We start from the raw sequence: 17,766 nt of genomic DNA on the forward strand, positions 1-17,766 counted from the left end.
ATGTCACAAGCAGGACGCTACAACCTTCATTTAAATGATTAATACTCACAACATTTGATAGGCCAGCGCCTAGAGGAGTCACTGGTAGAGTTACTGTATAAGTTTGACATGTACTTTTTTCTCTATAGGCCTACTGGTCAGTGGGCTGTTAGTGACACCTCCAGGAGCAGGACGGTACTGCAGTTTGGGGATAAAGCTACGTCAGCACTTACGACGTGGAAGATGGAGCGGGGGAGGTGGTTTGACGGTGATGCTACGTTTAAGGTATTCTCCTTCAAAATAAGAGCGTCCATTCACATTATAAGATTCCGGCCTCTTGTTTGTAAATGATCAAAGACTGAACAGCATAGAATATACCTTATATTCGAAGTGCTTTGCTTTTAAAGCCTATTTATGTGATTTACGATGGAATAAAAATCACACACATTTTATTTCGAAGTGACACTCCTAAATCTGTTTTGCCTGGATGCAGGGATTTTCTGTCTGTATTACATGGAAGCAGACAGATAACGTGAGCGTTGAAGTAGAAAAAACAATCATGGATATAGCGTTGAAGCTCAATTAGATATTGAAATTAGTTCACATCTCAATTCTGTGCCAACCACGGCTTGTTTCTCCTTCGGACGACTGGAGTTGGCTCCAATATCCAGTCGCTTCAGTGGTGAGAAAGCTAGCTGTCAAGTAGTAGCCTACTAGCCAGCCACATCATCAGCACTGCTGATATTAGCGTTAGTATCAGTGTAATAAAGCTGTTATTTGGTGTCGACGTGGATAACAATGCTGTATGATTAACTGCAAACTGCACATGTGCTCCCATCTTTATGTGTCAATGTTTGGTGCTGTCTTGTAGAGATTCCATTATGGCTGACAGTATCATGAGCAAGGCTGCTACCATGGAGATCCCCATTAACAGCAATGGAGACACAGGGACGCTGCCAGAGGATGACAGCTTGGAGCAGGTCAGTAAGTCACTGACAATGTCCTTATTAAATATGTGTTGGCATTGGCATCAGTTCTCTGTTTTTTTTTCATGATAGCACAGTCTAGTAGACTCTAGGCTGTATAGGCCAACGGTTATCTAACCATGTACAGGCCTGCAGCTGTTTACATTAACTATATCAATATATCACTTTCATCATCAAAACCTGCAACTGGGAATGATGTGAATATGGAGGAGTTAATTCTGATTTTGTTTAGGATATGATGCATTAGCTCTACAATCTTTTGCATGACTAGCATTCAATCAGATTCATATCTGTAGGCCTACTGCATTATTTTATTTCTAATTCTGGTACAGCCAAACAGGGTTGAGAAAGCTTCAGTGCCAGGACTCCTACATGAATAATGTGTTTTTCTATGTGAGGAGAGCAATACTGGGGGCCTCAATATTGAATAATAAAATAGTATAGATGCAAATTCTTGGCATGGACTCTGTGTGCAGGTTGACTTGGATCAGTCAGTTTCAGTTGACAACATATGACAAAAAAGCAAACCAACTCACAGTTTATTCACATATAAACACACTTAAATTATTGTTTCATATTATAATTTCAGAATATTGTACAACGCCTGTTATCATCATAACCATAGATACTCTAAGTTGATAATTAAAAAATGCAAAGTTACAGCTTTCTTGACCTTTAATATATTTTTTATCTTTTCATAACATTATAAAGGTGTGATAATGTTTTTTAAATACACTGTTTTGACTGTATATAGTAGATTATTTTAAATAAGATCATGTTTATTGGCATCCAAACCATATTTATTACAATATTGTGTTCAAAATCCATCAGGATTTGCAGCAGGTGATGGTGTCTGGACCCAACCTGAATGAAACCAGCATTGTGTCAGGAGGTTATGGAGGACCTGCAGGGGGCATCATTCCTACCAGCACCATCAAAGGTATACTGCTAGAAAACCACCAGACTGCCAGCCTTTACAGGTTTTGCTTTGTCGCAGCTGTGCCAGAGATCTGTCAATGTTGTTGGAGGCCAGAAGTCACTGAAAGAGGTTGATACTTAGGGTGCATTCACACAGGGAAAGTCCGCTAGTTCACTTGCTTTGGTCCAGACCAAATAGAGTTTAGATTTTTTTTGTTTGGTGTGGTCCACTTTCATATTGCCCCTTTTGTAAGTGAACCACACGTGATCTGAGGTCATTCATTCATTGGACAGACATTATGGGGTGGAGAGAAGCAGGAAGAACGAAGTATTAACTGCAAAATATATCATTGATATAATATGGGTTGCGTTCCGAATCGCATACTCTTTCTTTTTTCTATTCTACATACTACATCCGACGATAAAAAGAATCTAGTTAGGATGCAGTAGACATACTATTGGGACATACTTTTCTCTCTTATTTCATCATAACATTGCGCCTTGATCTTGCCTCTTGCTTTTATATCCGTCGCATCCCCGTTTGTTTTCATAACATGGACCTATAGGCTTCGTCGATGTTACGTCACTTCACGTGCGCACTGGATTGTGGGTCAGAATCGCCCAAATAGGATGCACTTTTCAACACTAACAATCTTGGCCGCATGAAGTAGACCATCCGGGTATTCTAACCATCCTAAATCTGGCCACAAGAATCGGGACATCCTAAATCTTTTTTCTACATACTATATAGTAGAAAGTATGCGATTCGGAACGCAACCATGGGGTTAAAAATAATAAAAAGGCCTACATTTAGCCTATAAATAAAGAAGAAGAATATCAAATTATTTTTGCTTCAATGAAGTCCTATGACAATGCCACGTTCTGTGGCTTGTAGTCTACGATGTGAAACATAATTTTTACTGTATTTTTGCTGCTGGACGTGCGGCTCGCGAGAAGAATAGGCTCATGCCGACACTCAGCTGATTAAGCTGTGTATCAGCTGGGTGTGAGTTCGGCGCAGTTCCGCTCCAAACTGACACGGGGATAGTATTGACGGTCCCGTACATGGGAAGCAAAATAAAAACACACACTTCTTGCGCAGCGTGAACCTGTTGGCACTGTGCGGGACGCTCCCCTCTCCTTCATCTGATCGCTGAACACATTCAGCATTTTTACGCGTCCTCTCGATCAAATGTAATGTATTGTTCTGGGCTCCCGGTCAAACCACAACTTATCGTCCTAACAATGGCGGCAACAACACTTTCTCATAATGTGAAGCTGACGGCAATTTATTAAAAAAGAAAAGAAAGAAAAGGCACAGTGCCTCCTGCATTTGGGTTGGATCGAGTCCGGACAAATTCACACCACAAACGAACTGCTGCAGAGTGCGTTTGGAAACGCACCGAGACTACCTCTTCAGCTGGGTCTCGGAGTGCTTGTTTGGTCCGCCCCCGAGTGCGATTGCTGTATTCACACCTACCTGAAAGATGCGCACCGAAGGCGGAAGTGCACCTGAGTTTGTTTCAACCGAACCAAACACGGCATGTGTGAATACACCCTTAATGTGGCTTAAAGGAACCATACACAGAGCTTGTCTTTCTTGTATTTTGATGTGTCACAAGAGAGCTGCTGACCTCTAGGCTCCTGGTTCATATTTCAACATCCATATCCCATAGGGCCTGCAATACGCTTCAACCCTCAGTATCTGGACAGAAGACGAGCCCCTGCGCAAGGACCAGGTGGCTGTGTATTCTGAAGACCCTTTATTTGCTTCTGAGTTAACCTTTTACAGATGCATATACAAAAATTTGAATATCAATGAAAAGTTCATTTTTTTCTGTAATTTAATTCAAAAGGGATACTTTCATATATTCTAGATTAATTACGCATACAGTGAAATGAAGCTAGTATAAACATAATTTTCAGAAGGTTGACATTTCTGTATTATAAATCAATTTTTTGATTGGTTTTATGTATTTGTATATATTTTGAGTTACTGTATTTTTTATTCCATGAGCTGTAAGCCGTAATCATCAAAATTAAAACAAAAGAAAGGCGTGACATATTTCCCTTTGTGTAATGAATTTACCATATATGAAAGTTTCACTTTTTGAATGGACTTTTCAATGATATTCAATTTTTTTTAGATGTACCTGTATTATATAATCACTTCTAAGAGGTTTTGGTGTTGCTTGACCAAGGGGAGTGGATTGCAACCTTGCTCGTACCTCTTAAACTCACAGCTTTAGCAACAAGAAATGTGTTGGGCGCCTTGAAACTGAGTGATGCACTAACCTGATATTACAGGGCTGTCACTTGAAATGTTTGTATGGTCATCTAATAAGAATGATGTTGTGAAATGCACTTTGGATGACGGTTTTGTCTATGTTTCTATGTTTCATCTTATTTTTTATAAATCCTTTTATTCTGCATGAGAACCCTGCATGGTGGAATATTTCTAAAACCCCTTTAACCACAACTTATCATTTTTATGCATCCCCCTCCATCACAGAGACTAATACTTTTCTTTCAGTTGCCTGCTGTTCAGCTTCATATCTCACTGCCAAGCTCCACATATTTCACTCTATACCTCCTTCTCATGGTCACTCTCTTTCATCGTCATGCTCATTTCAGACATTCGCATGAAATCCAGGGGCTTGCCTCACAGCCAATCTACAGCCAGTCGACTTGCCCAACACACAGTCCAGCCTCCAGGTATCACCAGCCTCATCGCCATGTCTACACCGCCCACACCGCCCACACTCATTGTCCCATGCACTTTCTGTAAACCTCCTCCGTGTTAACTTTGCCAGGATAACATGCAATTGAGTGAACATTTTTATTTTTTTTATATTAGGTTCGTCAAACAATAACACTGGTAATTCAACTGAAGAAGTTTCCCGTGGTGTGGCAGTGGAGAAATTGGACAGTGTAAAGAAATGGGGCATAAACACATTCAAGGTATTGTGTCCTCTATGTAGATATAATACAACACTGAAATACATATGTAAACAAGTTTGATATGCTTTGGTACCAAGCTTATCCATATTGTTCCTATATGAGATATTAAGTATTTTATTACTAGCAAATGTATATAATCTAATTCACTAAAATGGACAATCTTTCTTGATTTTCCATCAAAAAAACGAAAAGTGTGACTACATACACATGTTTTAAAATTGGAGTCACTACATGTATTTGACTTTCTTCATGCTGGTTTTAGTGTAATCTCTGTCCATATACACTACGCAGTGTACAAAGCAGATGTTCTCTGAGAAGTTTGGACGAGGTTCGCGGACAGTGGACTTGGAGCTGGAGGCTCAGATTGACGTGTTGAGAGACACCAAGAGCAAGTATGAAAGCATCCTAACTCTGGCCACTGCACTCATCGAACACTTTCAAAACATGGTGCAGACACAACAGGCTCTCGGAGACACCTTTGCCGACCTCAGCCAGAAGTCCCCAGAGTTGCAGGTACGGTATTGCCGGAACTTCCTGTTTGACATGAGCTGGAAATATAACTTGTGGGTAAAATGTCTGTTGTCTTCTATGCAGGACGAGTTTGGGTATAATGCAGAAACACAGAAGCTGTTGTGTAAGAATGGCGAGGCTCTTTTGGGTGCCATCAGCTTCTTCGTGTCCAGTATCAACACGCTGGTCAACAAAACAATGGAGGATTCTCTGATGACCATTAAGCATTTTGAAAACGCAAGGTAGGTAACAAATCTCCTGGTTAGGAGTTGGCTGAAAAAGATCTGAATTCCTGTAGGCTGATCACCTGGAAAATGAGCTGTGTTTTCGTCTGCAGACTTGAGTTTGATGCCTATCGTTCGGATCTGGAGGAGCTGAGTTTGGGCCCTCGGGACGCAGCTGCCATGGTCCGCATTGAGATGGCACAGCAGGATTACCATGTCCACAGAGACAAATACGAAAGGCTGCGTAGTGATGTCACCATCAAGCTCAAATTCCTGGACGAAAACAAGGTTTGTAGTTCACAATTTATTTTTTAAATGCCTGCACATTTATGAGGAGTGAGAGAGAGAGAGAGAGAGAGAGAGACCTTAGTGGTTTAACTTTGCACCTTGCTGCAGTGACGGTGTTTAGGTGTGCTTTATTAACAAAAAGCTCTAAGTCCGATGTTAAATGTATTCAGCAGCAGTTTTGAGGTGATTTTCCACATTGATGCACATTCTGCTTTGCTGTTATACATCTATTATAGCAGACAAATGCAAACTAAAAGAAACAGGCAGACTTCATGGCGAGATAATTACAGTGCGTAATTGTGTTAAATGAAACACAGATTGTTTTTGCCTGATTACTTAAACATAAGAATGATTAAAAACAACATTAGTGTTAGTTTGAAAGACTTGTCATGCACAAAATATCTTTAAAAGCCTGCTTGACACGTGTGAGTACATCATAGAGGAATTTAAAGTGCAAGATGTTTTCAGGTTGCTTTCCCAAAGACTAATCTGAGCAGCTAGTGAATGTCATGTAAATAGATGTCCTTGGGCTGTGCTTTCCTGTAAACGCGTGAAACTGTGTTTGTAAGGGCACAACTTCCCTCTTCTCTTTTCTCCTAGGTGAAGGTGATGCACAAGCAGCTGCTTCTCTTCCACAATGCTATCTCTGCTTACTTTGCTGGCAACCAGCAGCAGTTGGAACAAACTCTAATACAGTTCAATGTTAAGTTAAAGCCCCCAGGATCAGACAAGCCATCCTGGCTGGAGGAGCAGTAAAGAGCGGGTTGAAGTGTACAGTGAAACACTGGTCAGTAAAGAACTTGACATTGTGGTTAGATGGGCAAGAAATAAATGCATAACGGAGTATATTGTAGGATCAGTAGCTGCCAGTGATGAAGGAAAACACAAGAAATCTCTTTTGTAATGTTTTTCAGTATCATGTATTACATAGATGGAACAACAATTCAGTTGTATTAAGAATTTTTTGTTAAATCACAAAATTACCTTTTTTACTTTCTTATTCTTTAGGTAGCACAATCATTTACATGGTTATCACTTCATTTTTATGTACAGTATAGTCTTCTTTTGTGGAGATATCCCTTGGCAGTTTTGCACACGCATTATTTAGTTGTTGTTGTTGTTGTTTTTTATGTTGTCTTAAGAGATGTAATTTAAATTTTCATGGGAGGTATTCCACAAATCAGATTAGCATATGAATGGGATAATATAAAAACACTGAAATGTATGTATTTTTCTTGAGTAGGCTATGCATGATTGAACCATATTCTTAAAATCAAAGACACAAGGAAGAAGCATCATTTTAATAATTACCCCATATGCTCTTTGTGGAAAACCTGCCTGAATGTTCAGTTTACAGTTTACATGCATAGAAGGGATAAAAATATCAATATATATATATATTTAACGAATATAGCAAGCTTCTCTAACGTAATGAACAATCCATCAGTAGTTTAATCTCCTTATTTTTTTGAAGTACCCATCTTGTTTACTTTAGGGTTTACACATGGAAACAAACATCAAAAACAGATGTTACATTTACATTGACATTTAGCAGGTTTCAATCAAAACACAAACTGTTTAACGGCATAACTGATGCGATACCACATGCATTTTAGATTGCTATACAAGTTTCAGTGTCTCTTAAAGGACAGAATGTATAAGTACATTTTCAAATTGTATTGCTATTTATTTCCAGGTTTGTAAAATGAAATGTTAAGTATATTTATTTTATTTCTTTTTAGTCAGCTGATTGCCTTTGTCTCGTTCTGCGTTTCTGCTGGAGGTGTTGTTTCACTTAACTGTGCGGGTGACACTGATCTGCCGTTTGCATATGGGAAGCTCTCACAGGTTATGAACAGAAAACTACCAATGTATGTATTATGTATGACACCAGTAATTATGTTTATGAAAATACAATGTGATATATCTCTAAAACTCTTTCCTGACTTATTATCTTAATTCATAATCATCAATTGATATATTCATTATTTAGGTTGACTTCGGGTAACTGTAGCAAGCTGCACTTTGAAGCACGCTCATCACTGAACTGAATTTTCTTGTGTTGTCTATTTTTTTTTACTGTTGTTTGTATCTTGTATCCATAACTGAGTTTGTTTCAGGCATTTTATGTACACACTTAGTATATGCATGGTACCATTAGTTATGTTAATGCTAGCACAGTGAATGGGGATTACGGAAAACCACATAGCCTATGTACTTGTGGGTTACATTAAGAGTTTTTCAAGGTTGTTAATATATTCCTTATTGTTACCACATCCAGTCTTCTTTGAATAGATGCACAGTAACCAACAATGGCTTTTAACAGACTTCCCATTTCAAGTCTCAAGGCCCATTTGCTGGGGAAAGGGAAGGTGAAAAATTACATTCCTGAAAAAGGTGCAGTGGCATTAGTTAAATTTCATTTCAGTTGTTGATTAAAGACAGGGAATCTTAGCACAAATGAAGATTGAATTTGCCTGCCCTTACAATTCCCGGGACAAAGCTGATTTTAAGAAAATTAAGAAAGCAGATTTTTTCCTGACCTTTTTCTTTTCTTTTTTTTTTTCTTTCTAAGATTAGGGTCCTAAACTAAATTAGCTTTGATAATTTGTACAACTGGGTAGGAGATCCCTCGTTCTCCTTGAAGTTTACTTTAGATAAGTCAGTCTTGATGAGAGCCTTTATAGAGTATAGATCTATCATTCAGGGGCTTATCATTTCTGGGACAAAGGGCCTGACTACCAAACAGTTTAAGGCCAGTCTGACCAGCAGAACAGCATCAATTAAACAGATAACATTGTGACTGGTAAATCAGAAAAAAAAGTAATGCAATCCAGCACACCAGTGCCTGGATGATAATAACAAGTGTAGGCCTATTCTTAACGTTATCATTGTCTTGATATTTGGGATATTGTCTTTAAACCAAAGGCTTTAAGACATCGATTTTTTTCTTCCCTTATCAGTCGTGACGTTCAAAACACGAAAGGAGTCTAAAAATCCAGTGAACTGCTCACACAAGTTCACATGACAGCTGGACAAAATACACAACGTGGCCACAAACTCCAGCCAGCAAGCCAACATGAGTTCAGCAGGGATACAGTTCCTCCCGCTGTAGGTGTGGGCTGCCACCGGGGACATGAGTGACTTACCTGGGCGTGTCCTATACACGCAGGTAGTTTCGACACTCCCGTGTTGCGCTATCCAGGTTGTTGTCAAGCTCTACTTTTGATGGTGAAGTTTCATCTGTACGACGGGAGGAATAAGACAAAAAACAAAGAAACAATGACGAAGGAGAAGCTAGGGAATTAAAAACAGGTAAGTGATGTGTTTTTTTTTAGATTTGTAAACTTCTGGATAATGTTAGAACATTAACGAACATTGGAACAAAATATGGTTTTTGTTTATGGATTAAAATAGCTGGATACAGAATAAAACGCTAGGCCTTTATGAGCTACAATTAACCCTTTATTATTTACACAATGGGCTATTTGCTAAATACGTTTCTAGAGCAACTGGATCGAATTTAGCATGCTTAATAACAATTTATCTAACCTTCTATAGTGCAAGTAGGCTATAATCCCACAACCTTATTGCGAGTATTGTGAAAGATTTGGAGTAGCTCATGTGATTCCAAAGTGTATCATATATAGACTATTATAATGATTTACAGCAGTACAGTCATTCTTTTTAATATAATGTGGAGAAAGTGAATGATTTATCCATTGCCAAACACGGTTACTAAAAGGCATAGTGTAGTCATAGTGGGGTTACTTTTTTTCCAACTCTGTCTGTCTCCACCCTGCTTTGTCTCCTTCAGTCTGAATGCATCATCCCAATTGACATGTTGGACTAATCCCTCCAGTATAGGCCTGCAACTGCCGCACCACATTAATGCATCCTTCGTTTAGAACTGCACATATTTCATACCCTCTGCTTATATTCTTTATAGGCGAATTTCTGCCTGTACCTGTGACCGAGGACCATGGCCGCATCTCAAACCTGCTGAGAGCTCCTGGACAAAAAGATGGAAGCAGAAGGTCCTCCCGCTCTGCTACCCCCTCCTCCCCCACCTCCACCTCCACCTCCACCTCCACCTCCACCTCTACTTCCTCCCCCTCCTCCCCCACCTCCACCCCCAGCCCCTGGCATCCCCCCACCACCACCTGGCATGGGACTCTTGGCCAAGGTGGGGCGTCGGAGCTCCAAGATGCGCAATTTCAACTGGGAGACCCTTCCCAAACACAGTGTCATAGGCAAGCACAACATCTGGACCGCAGAAAAAACAACTCATGGGAAATATGAGCTGGACACTGATGGCATGGAGGAGCTGTTTAGCCACAAGCAGGGCCAGCAACAACTCAAGGCCCTGAAGCGCCAGAGCTTTAGGAGCCTGCCCACCTCTGCCTCAGGGGGGGAAATGGTGAGTCACCGGTCACAGGATACAGGTATCTGACTCTGCTCCGTCAGTCACCCTTTAACCCATAGGGGTCGTGGCAACAGAGTAAAATGTTTGGTATTTTGTTTTGTTGTGTAATGTTAGGACATAGAGACATGTGATCCAACCTGGATTGATTTTTATTTTTTCTACCATTGCAGCAAAACTGGATGAGAAGGATCATCTCTGTTGAGCTCATTCCGCGTATATATGTAATACATCTTTGAACATTTCTGTTAATGCAATACATTGCTTTGAATTAACACAATACAATGCATTAACAGAATAGTTATAAGAAATATAATAACGTCATGCCCGTCCTAGCAACACTTTTGTTAATTCAGAATCACTCAATACAAGGGTGGAGTCAAACCAGTATTCACTTCTGTTTGCTAAAGGAAAGTACAATTGTTTTTCTCATACGGCACTATCCTGTATAGTAGCTTGGTTGTCCTCTGTATTCAAGCTATAGAATATCATAAGTTGCATCTAATGTCAAGGCAGGTCAGAAATAACCAAAACAAAGATGTTGAAGTTTAAAAAAAACCCATATCTATTTATGAACGTCTTTCTTTTGTAGATCAATCGAGGTTGTTTGTCCAACTCAAAGTGGGTTGAAATCAGTTGCCAAACCTTTACTTTGACCTATTCCCCATTTTTCAAGAGTGAGAGCCTGAGAAAATGTAACAACACTATTGCACAATGGTATCTTTTCCCTGATTGTTCAGTACAATCAACTCATGGAATTCATAACCTTTGGAATCAACTGTCTGTTTAAAAAGCTGAGGTATCTGTGATACAAAATACACTGATCAGGCTAATATAGAAATTATCTTAGCAAATGACAAGCTTATTATAGCCAAGTCTGTGTCTGTTTCCACTCCCAGGTTTCTATCCTCAACTCCAAGAGGAGCATGAATATAGGAATTTTCCTGAAGCAATTCAAGCGGTGAGTCAGTGGTATTTTCTTAAGGCGGGATGGTTTTTGCACAATAATGGACTTATGTTTCCCTGTAAAATAACACTGGATGAGGAAGGCAGATTAGTCTGCAACACCGCTGCCTCATGCTCACAAACATGAGAAAGCCAGCATGTCCTGACAGGTCTGATCTACACTGCACCAACAGGTTACTTCACTGTGGTAACACTCAAATCAATTGGAGAAGCAAATGTATTACCTTAAGCTATTTGGCATATGCAACAGATCTAACAGGAAATGGAAAAAATGATACACAACAGTGTTACAACTCAAACAAAGGCATACTGACAAAATGTCAAACATGTGTCCTGTCAAAGGAACCTCCATCATTCTAATGTCCCGTACAGTATACAGTGTCTTTGCTGTATCAATATTCAATATGTTTATTTGTCATATGCACAACAATTACAGCAGCAGTAATCGGCAATGAAATTCTTAAGCCTCAGGCGCCTGTGAACAATGCAATATAAAAGAAGAAAAAAACACAAGTGAAGAGAGCAACAACTGAAACACAAATACACACAAAAGTGATGCAAGGACACAGTGTAGGGTGCAGGGTAGCGCTTCTACAGATGTGTTGCCATTTTGCAAAGCTATTTGAGCAGGTAGAGGCTTGTTTGAATCAGCAGCTAAACGTTCCCAAAGATACACAAGTATGCTATGAACACAAACACACTGCTCATAAGAAGTCCCAATCCTAAAAAAAATCCTGAACACTATCTGTCTCTCCTTCTCTTTTCACAGGCCTGTAAAAGAAATGATTGAAGAAATTAAATCAGGAAGAGGTCTCAGTTTTGGCTCTGGTAAACTGAGGGAGCTATGCAAGCTGCTGCCAGAAGACACAGAGGTACTTCTGACTGTAACTGTCTATATATTTTGTCAATCTTACAACCTTGTTACCTGTAAATTCTACCTAAAAAACCCAATATGTGATCATTTTTGGTTTCTCCCATGTGTGCAGGTAAAGCAGCTGATCAATTTTAAGGGCGACCATTTTTCTCTTCCCGAAGCAGATCTGTTTATGCTAAAGCTGGTCAAGATTCCAAGGTGAGCTACCTTAATGTTATTCAATGTATTGCAAAATATTAAATATCATTCAGCAGTTTACTAATGATGAGAACCTTCTGTCTGATAGCTATGAAGAGCGTCTCAGCTGCCTAGTGCTCAAAGAGGAATTCTTCCCCCTCATGGCAGAGATGAAAGAATTCATTGACACTTTGACAGCTGCTGGAAACGGTATTGTTCGTTTGAATTTTCATTGATTTTAAATACAGAAGACTCGTAACAGATGTTGAACTTAAAAAGAGTTGTGATGTGAACACATTTAGACTTTGAATTCACCATGTGTGTCTTCTTTTAGAGCTGTTGGAGTCGGATCATCTCCATTCTGTCATTCGCCTAGTACTGAAGACTGGAAATTACATGAATGCTGTGAGTTTATAACATGTGATTGGCTTTTTAAATGACATAACTTTGTGTTTGTGCATTGCTGAGACTCATTTTATGTATTTGTATCACAGGGTGGCTATGCGGGCAGTGCCATTGGCTTCCGGATGGCTTCTTTGCTGAAGTTAGCAGACACTAAATCAAATAAACCTGGGATGAATCTTATGCATTATGTGGTGATGGCAAGTGGCTTTTATGTCTTTGGTCTGATGCATTGTAGTGTACATGTTCCTGTATCTTTAGATATGTTTGTGAATTTGATTTTCATGAAAACTTTCACCACAGCAAGCTCAGAAGGCAGACATGGCCCTGCTTAAATTTGCAGAACAACTCAAACACATTGAAGCGGCAGCAAGGTAAGCAATCTTGTTTGAAATACATTCAGCATATAATACCTTATTTGTGTATACTGTACCATGCAAATGTATAATTTTTTTGTTCTTTTAGAATAAATAAAGGAGAAATTGAAGCAGAATTTCAAAGACAGGTAAATAGAGTAAAAAAGGCCAAAGCAGACACATCCAAGCAGAAAGACTTAAAGGCGCAGATGGAGGTTTTCCTAAAGGTCAGGATTTTTTTTTGCCATTGTCAGCCCAGTTTGTGTCAATTTAAATTGCGAATACATGTTCTAATCTTCTTATTAATTATGCTTCATGCAGGACACTGAGGCCTGCTTGGCAGAAATGGAGACAGATCTTCAGGAATTGCAGTCAGTGAGTCACTCTGTGGCGGAGTACTTCTGTGAAGACCCAAACAAGTTCAAACTGGAGGAGTGTTGCTCCATTTTCCACTCATTTTGTGAGAGATTCATGCGGGCCATGCAGGTAAGCCTGTGTAATGGCATGTTTTCCCTTGCTCAAGTAAAAAAAAACCCTTATGTTCAATTAACCATTAACTTTGTGATCACTTGCAGGAAAACAAGGCTCGAGAGGTGGCAGAGGTGCAGCGGAGGCACAGGGACAGATTGCAAAATGCCGCTAAGCGCAGGTCCACAGCTACTTGCTCCAGCAGAGACAAGGAAATGACTGGAGTTGCATTAGAGTCCATACTAAATAAGTTCCTTACCAGACGTGTCTCCAGGAATAGACCTGGAAGGCCCACATCTCTTCATGCAAGTCCCACAAGAAACAGCCCCAGCAATGAGAGCCTATCAGAAATTATCTCTCAGACAAACCTCCCCACTGCATATCAAAAAACAGGAGTCTCTCTTTTAGCTGAGGGAATCGGCAGGAAAGAGTGGAATTCAGCAGTTGAACTCACAGTGAAGTCTTCACAAGAGACAGCCCAGTCTAATATCAAGGACAACGAGGCAACAGTTGACATTCCTCGCGAAGACGAGGTGAAAACCTCCGGAAAAGAGGATTCTAAAGGTCTTACACACGCAGCAAATGTGACCATCAGCAGATCTTTCTCTGCCACCACTGATGATGAGGAGGAGGAAGATCTGCAGGACAATAATGAGGAGGAGGCACACACGTTGCGAGAAGCATCTAAAAAAGTGTTTAACTTTCAGAAAACTCATGGCAGTGTCTCATGTGGGGATCATTCTCTGGAAAATCAGAAATCTCCTGATCCAAGCAAAAACTTTCGTCGTCAACGCACCATCGATGAAGATACGGACAGGTATCCTGGAGACCCAACCAACGAGGACTTAGTCAAATTTTTGCTCGATTCCCCACCTTCCTCAAAACGGAACCTTGGCCGCCGCCATACTGTCCCTACCAAAGTCCCTAAAACAGAGGAAGTGGATGATAATCTGTTTGCTCCGGTTAGAACCCCTAAATCTGCTGCAAGACAAAAGGGGACAACGCCAGCAGAGGGTGCTGGACCCAATCCTTCAAAACAGGTGTTTGACTTTACTGAAACACCTCACAACTTAGAAACATCTGAGGACCAGCATACTCCTTCAACAGAAAAGAAAAGCAAGACTGATGTTTCTGTTACCAATGTTCCAGAAGAAGGGCATGGGGAGCAAAATCAAGAGGACAAATCAATGGAGTCTGTAGAGAACAACTTGCAGAAAAACAGTGAAAACATTTCCCCCAAAAGTCCATGGATTAAGCCTGAAACAACTGGACTATTTTTTAGCTTTTTCAAACGGCTCGGAGATATGAGCAAACAGCCCGTCAGCAAGGAAACTGTCCATAAAGGCACAGATTCTAGTGTATAGGCTTTAAGAAATATAAACATTTAAATTCAGGGAAGCACCTGTAGCTTTAGCGTTACTTGTCAAAAACTCATCATGGTGGAGATGTAGTATTATGTTTGAATTTGGTTGTTTATTGTTTAAGAGGTTGTGAAAGAATATAGAGAAGGTCCTAGGTAGAAAAATGGTTGGAGAATGTTTTTGAAGAGGAAAGGGCATTTTGAATGTTGTACCACAAGGTGGCAGAATGAAACAGTAAGTTGGCAAAAGTGCAGCTGAGAAAAGAAGGGTGTTGTTGCTTTCCAGGCAATCTGGAATGTCTCTAGTAAACAAAAGAACGATAGGCACACTGACTGACAAAACATTAATTCCTAATTTGTTACGGGAGCATATTTATATTCCCTTGTCAGTAAGGATATGTTTTCATCAGTTGGATATCTGGTTAATTACTCAGAATGTGTGTCCTTTGTCTGGATTAAAATATACAACCTTGGAAGATGTATTGAGAAAGTAAATGAATGTTTAGTGTGAGGGTAAGAGAGCGTAGGGAAAGCAAACTGTATGTAAAGTCTTGGTTTGATTATTTGTGATACTTTGATAAGTTACAACTTGTTCAGTACATGCTTTAATTCAACAATGTTATTTTTCTGTTTGTTGAAAATCTTCGTATTTTCCTCCACCTTTCTCTGTTGTTGTCACTGCTCACGTAAAAACAAGCAGAAGGTTGAGGATGCTTTCAGGCATTACTCAATTCACCCATTGTTTTGGGTTTAAATGGGTCAGTGTTACAAAGGCAGCCTGTATATATGTACACAGATGAACCATAGACAGTCAGTAGCAGGGTGAAGGGTGCAGATCTCAAATTAACTTGAGAAAAGATACTGTGATTTGAGAGCCCAACTCCTGATGGCCTATATTGATAGAAATAACCATCTTTTCAGCTTTTATACCTGAAGACTGAACGGTCAATGCTAGACAAAAAAAACTGTTTCTCCACAGGCTCCACAGCTTGGGCTAATTGTGGAAGTTCAAATGTAAGGATTTACTGGCATCACTGACATGTAATGAAAATGATCCATTCTGTGTTATTACTTTTATTTAAATACATTTCTTTGTGGTAAAATATTTTCAAGACTGAGTTGGATAGCCACAACAATTACAGAGAAACAAATTGTGCAATGTCAAATTGTCCTTTGTTACAGAATCTCTGATCAGAGTGGTATGTAAATAAATATCTGTGCTTAGTATGTAAGAGAATATGTACTCTCCAAGAGTATTTGCATCTTAAATTCACATTCACTAATATTAAGCACATATTTAAACAGCTCTACAGTGTAATGTGTGATGACATAAGACACTCAAAAATAAAGGGTCCCAGGTCTCAAGGTTTACAATCATTCTCAGGGTCATCTATTGTCTGTCCATTCCACTCATGTGATGACGTAGCATAATAATAGTACAATAGAAATACAGTGCATTTTCCTACTCAAACTCCAAATGAGAGAACAAAACACCCTGCTGAAAGGGGACAGAGTGTGGAGTTGGTCCTCTCATCTCCATTCTGCTGTGGACCATAACATTAATTTTCAAAAGCCTATACAATATCATTAAAAGTGATTGACAATACAAGGAAACCATTGATGTGAGGAATGGTCCAACATAATTACATAATTTGCTTTACAGGTGTGGACCTGTTTTATATCATCGATGCAATAATATGGCTCTGGTTCTGGCTATGTAAGATATTGTTAGAGGACTATTTGTATTGTTAAATCATTTGCTTGAAACGTGACACACCTTTAGGTATCTATTACCAGTTAACTGGACATGGGAGTTATCAGTTGGTACATGCAGCAATGGAGAAAATCTAATTACATTTTTTTAATTACCAAATTACATATTGCAATGATGTTATAATGAGTACATGTGTTAAAATGTACAAATAGGTGATGAATATAAGAAAAATGCATTTTAACTGTTACAAGATGCAAGAGTCAATCAGTCTCTGTGGTGAGAGTTACCTACAGTGATCAGTGTGTGACCTGTTCAATGCTGCTGCTGCTGCCAGACTGCAGCAGCCATCTTGACTAAACTACGATGGAAGCAGTCTCCATGGCAACACCACGTTGCAGAATAAAACCTAGAGATGACTGTGTTTGCCTCTCAGCCCAAGCCCCACCCCCAGCAGACTCGACACGGCCTGCATCACCTCAGCAGCCTCACATAGTGTGTAGGCCTACATACATATTACCACACAGTGCCTTCGTTTTCTCATCCATCTCTGTCACCCCTTGTCTCCTTAGTCTTTACCTAGAGTATTTATGGACCCATCCCCCACTCGTCTAAGAATAAACATTTAGGGGAAAAAATATGGCATCCAATGAGATTAATCTTGAGAAAATTGCTTTGTTCTTCAAATGCCCATTTCTTGCACTTATAAAGTGGAAACCTAATTTTAACCCTTCTAGACATAGCCTATAAATGACACATTTCAATAGAATAACTAAGGGCAATGACCCCAAACCCCATTCCACCACATGACTCCACCTAAATAACTGTATCATCCATACTAGAACAAGCAGGGCTTCCCCACTGATTGCACACACCCATCTCTCTGCCTTCCCCCGCACCCTTTCATTTCACTGCTGTCATAGACACTTAGTAGTAATTAGCTATTTTTCCAGTTCACGTTTAGGAATGCAAGAATGCAAGAATCTGAGGCCTTCAAGAGGCAAGATCCATGAAAATATAACATGAAGTGCATTATGAAACCGGTAAAACATTGAACTTAAATCGGTTTCAGGATTATTGCCTGACTTTTTTAGTCAGTGCATAATAATTGTGTCTTCATACCACACACATTCTTTGCACCCTTTTAATTTAAAGCTTAAAGG

General features: G+C 39.7%; 2 protein-coding genes across 5 annotated transcripts; both read left to right on the top strand.

Moving 5' to 3' along the window:
- Nucleotides 1-477: 477 nt before the first annotated feature.
- Nucleotides 478-7,782, top strand: LOC307248590 (arfaptin-2-like). 4 transcript variants are annotated; one of them, XM_080025010.1, is made up of 10 exons: nt 478-661; nt 851-959; nt 1,797-1,905; nt 3,560-3,622; nt 4,518-4,598; nt 4,741-4,844; nt 5,136-5,357; nt 5,439-5,596; nt 5,692-5,866; nt 6,467-7,782. In XM_080025010.1, exons 2-10 carry the CDS (start codon nt 861-863, stop codon nt 6,620-6,622), a joined length of 1,167 nt encoding a protein of 388 aa, XP_079881136.1. In that variant the 5' UTR covers nt 478-661; nt 851-860; the 3' UTR covers nt 6,623-7,782. The 4 variants fall into 4 exon arrangements, with proteins under 4 accessions (XP_079881136.1, XP_079881138.1, XP_079881137.1 ...); XM_080025012.1 differs by lacking the exon at nt 4,518-4,598; XM_080025011.1 differs by lacking the exon at nt 3,560-3,622.
- Nucleotides 7,783-9,074: 1,292 nt separating this feature from the next.
- Nucleotides 9,075-16,119, top strand: fhdc4 (FH2 domain containing 4). Its single transcript, XM_080053613.1, has 12 exons — nt 9,075-9,181; nt 9,816-10,286; nt 11,189-11,250; nt 12,025-12,127; nt 12,242-12,327; nt 12,416-12,516; nt 12,641-12,711; nt 12,801-12,912; nt 13,016-13,082; nt 13,174-13,291; nt 13,386-13,550; nt 13,640-16,119. Exons 2-12 carry the CDS (start codon nt 9,891-9,893, stop codon nt 14,894-14,896), a joined length of 2,538 nt encoding a protein of 845 aa, XP_079909739.1. The 5' UTR covers nt 9,075-9,181; nt 9,816-9,890; the 3' UTR covers nt 14,897-16,119.
- The last annotated feature ends 1,647 nt before the right edge of the window (nt 16,120-17,766 follow it).

The sequence above is a fragment of the Ammodytes marinus genome (assembly GCF_949987685.1).
Source record: "Ammodytes marinus genome assembly, chromosome: 3".
In the NCBI taxonomy this organism is placed as follows: Eukaryota; Metazoa; Chordata; class Actinopteri; order Uranoscopiformes; family Ammodytidae; genus Ammodytes; species Ammodytes marinus.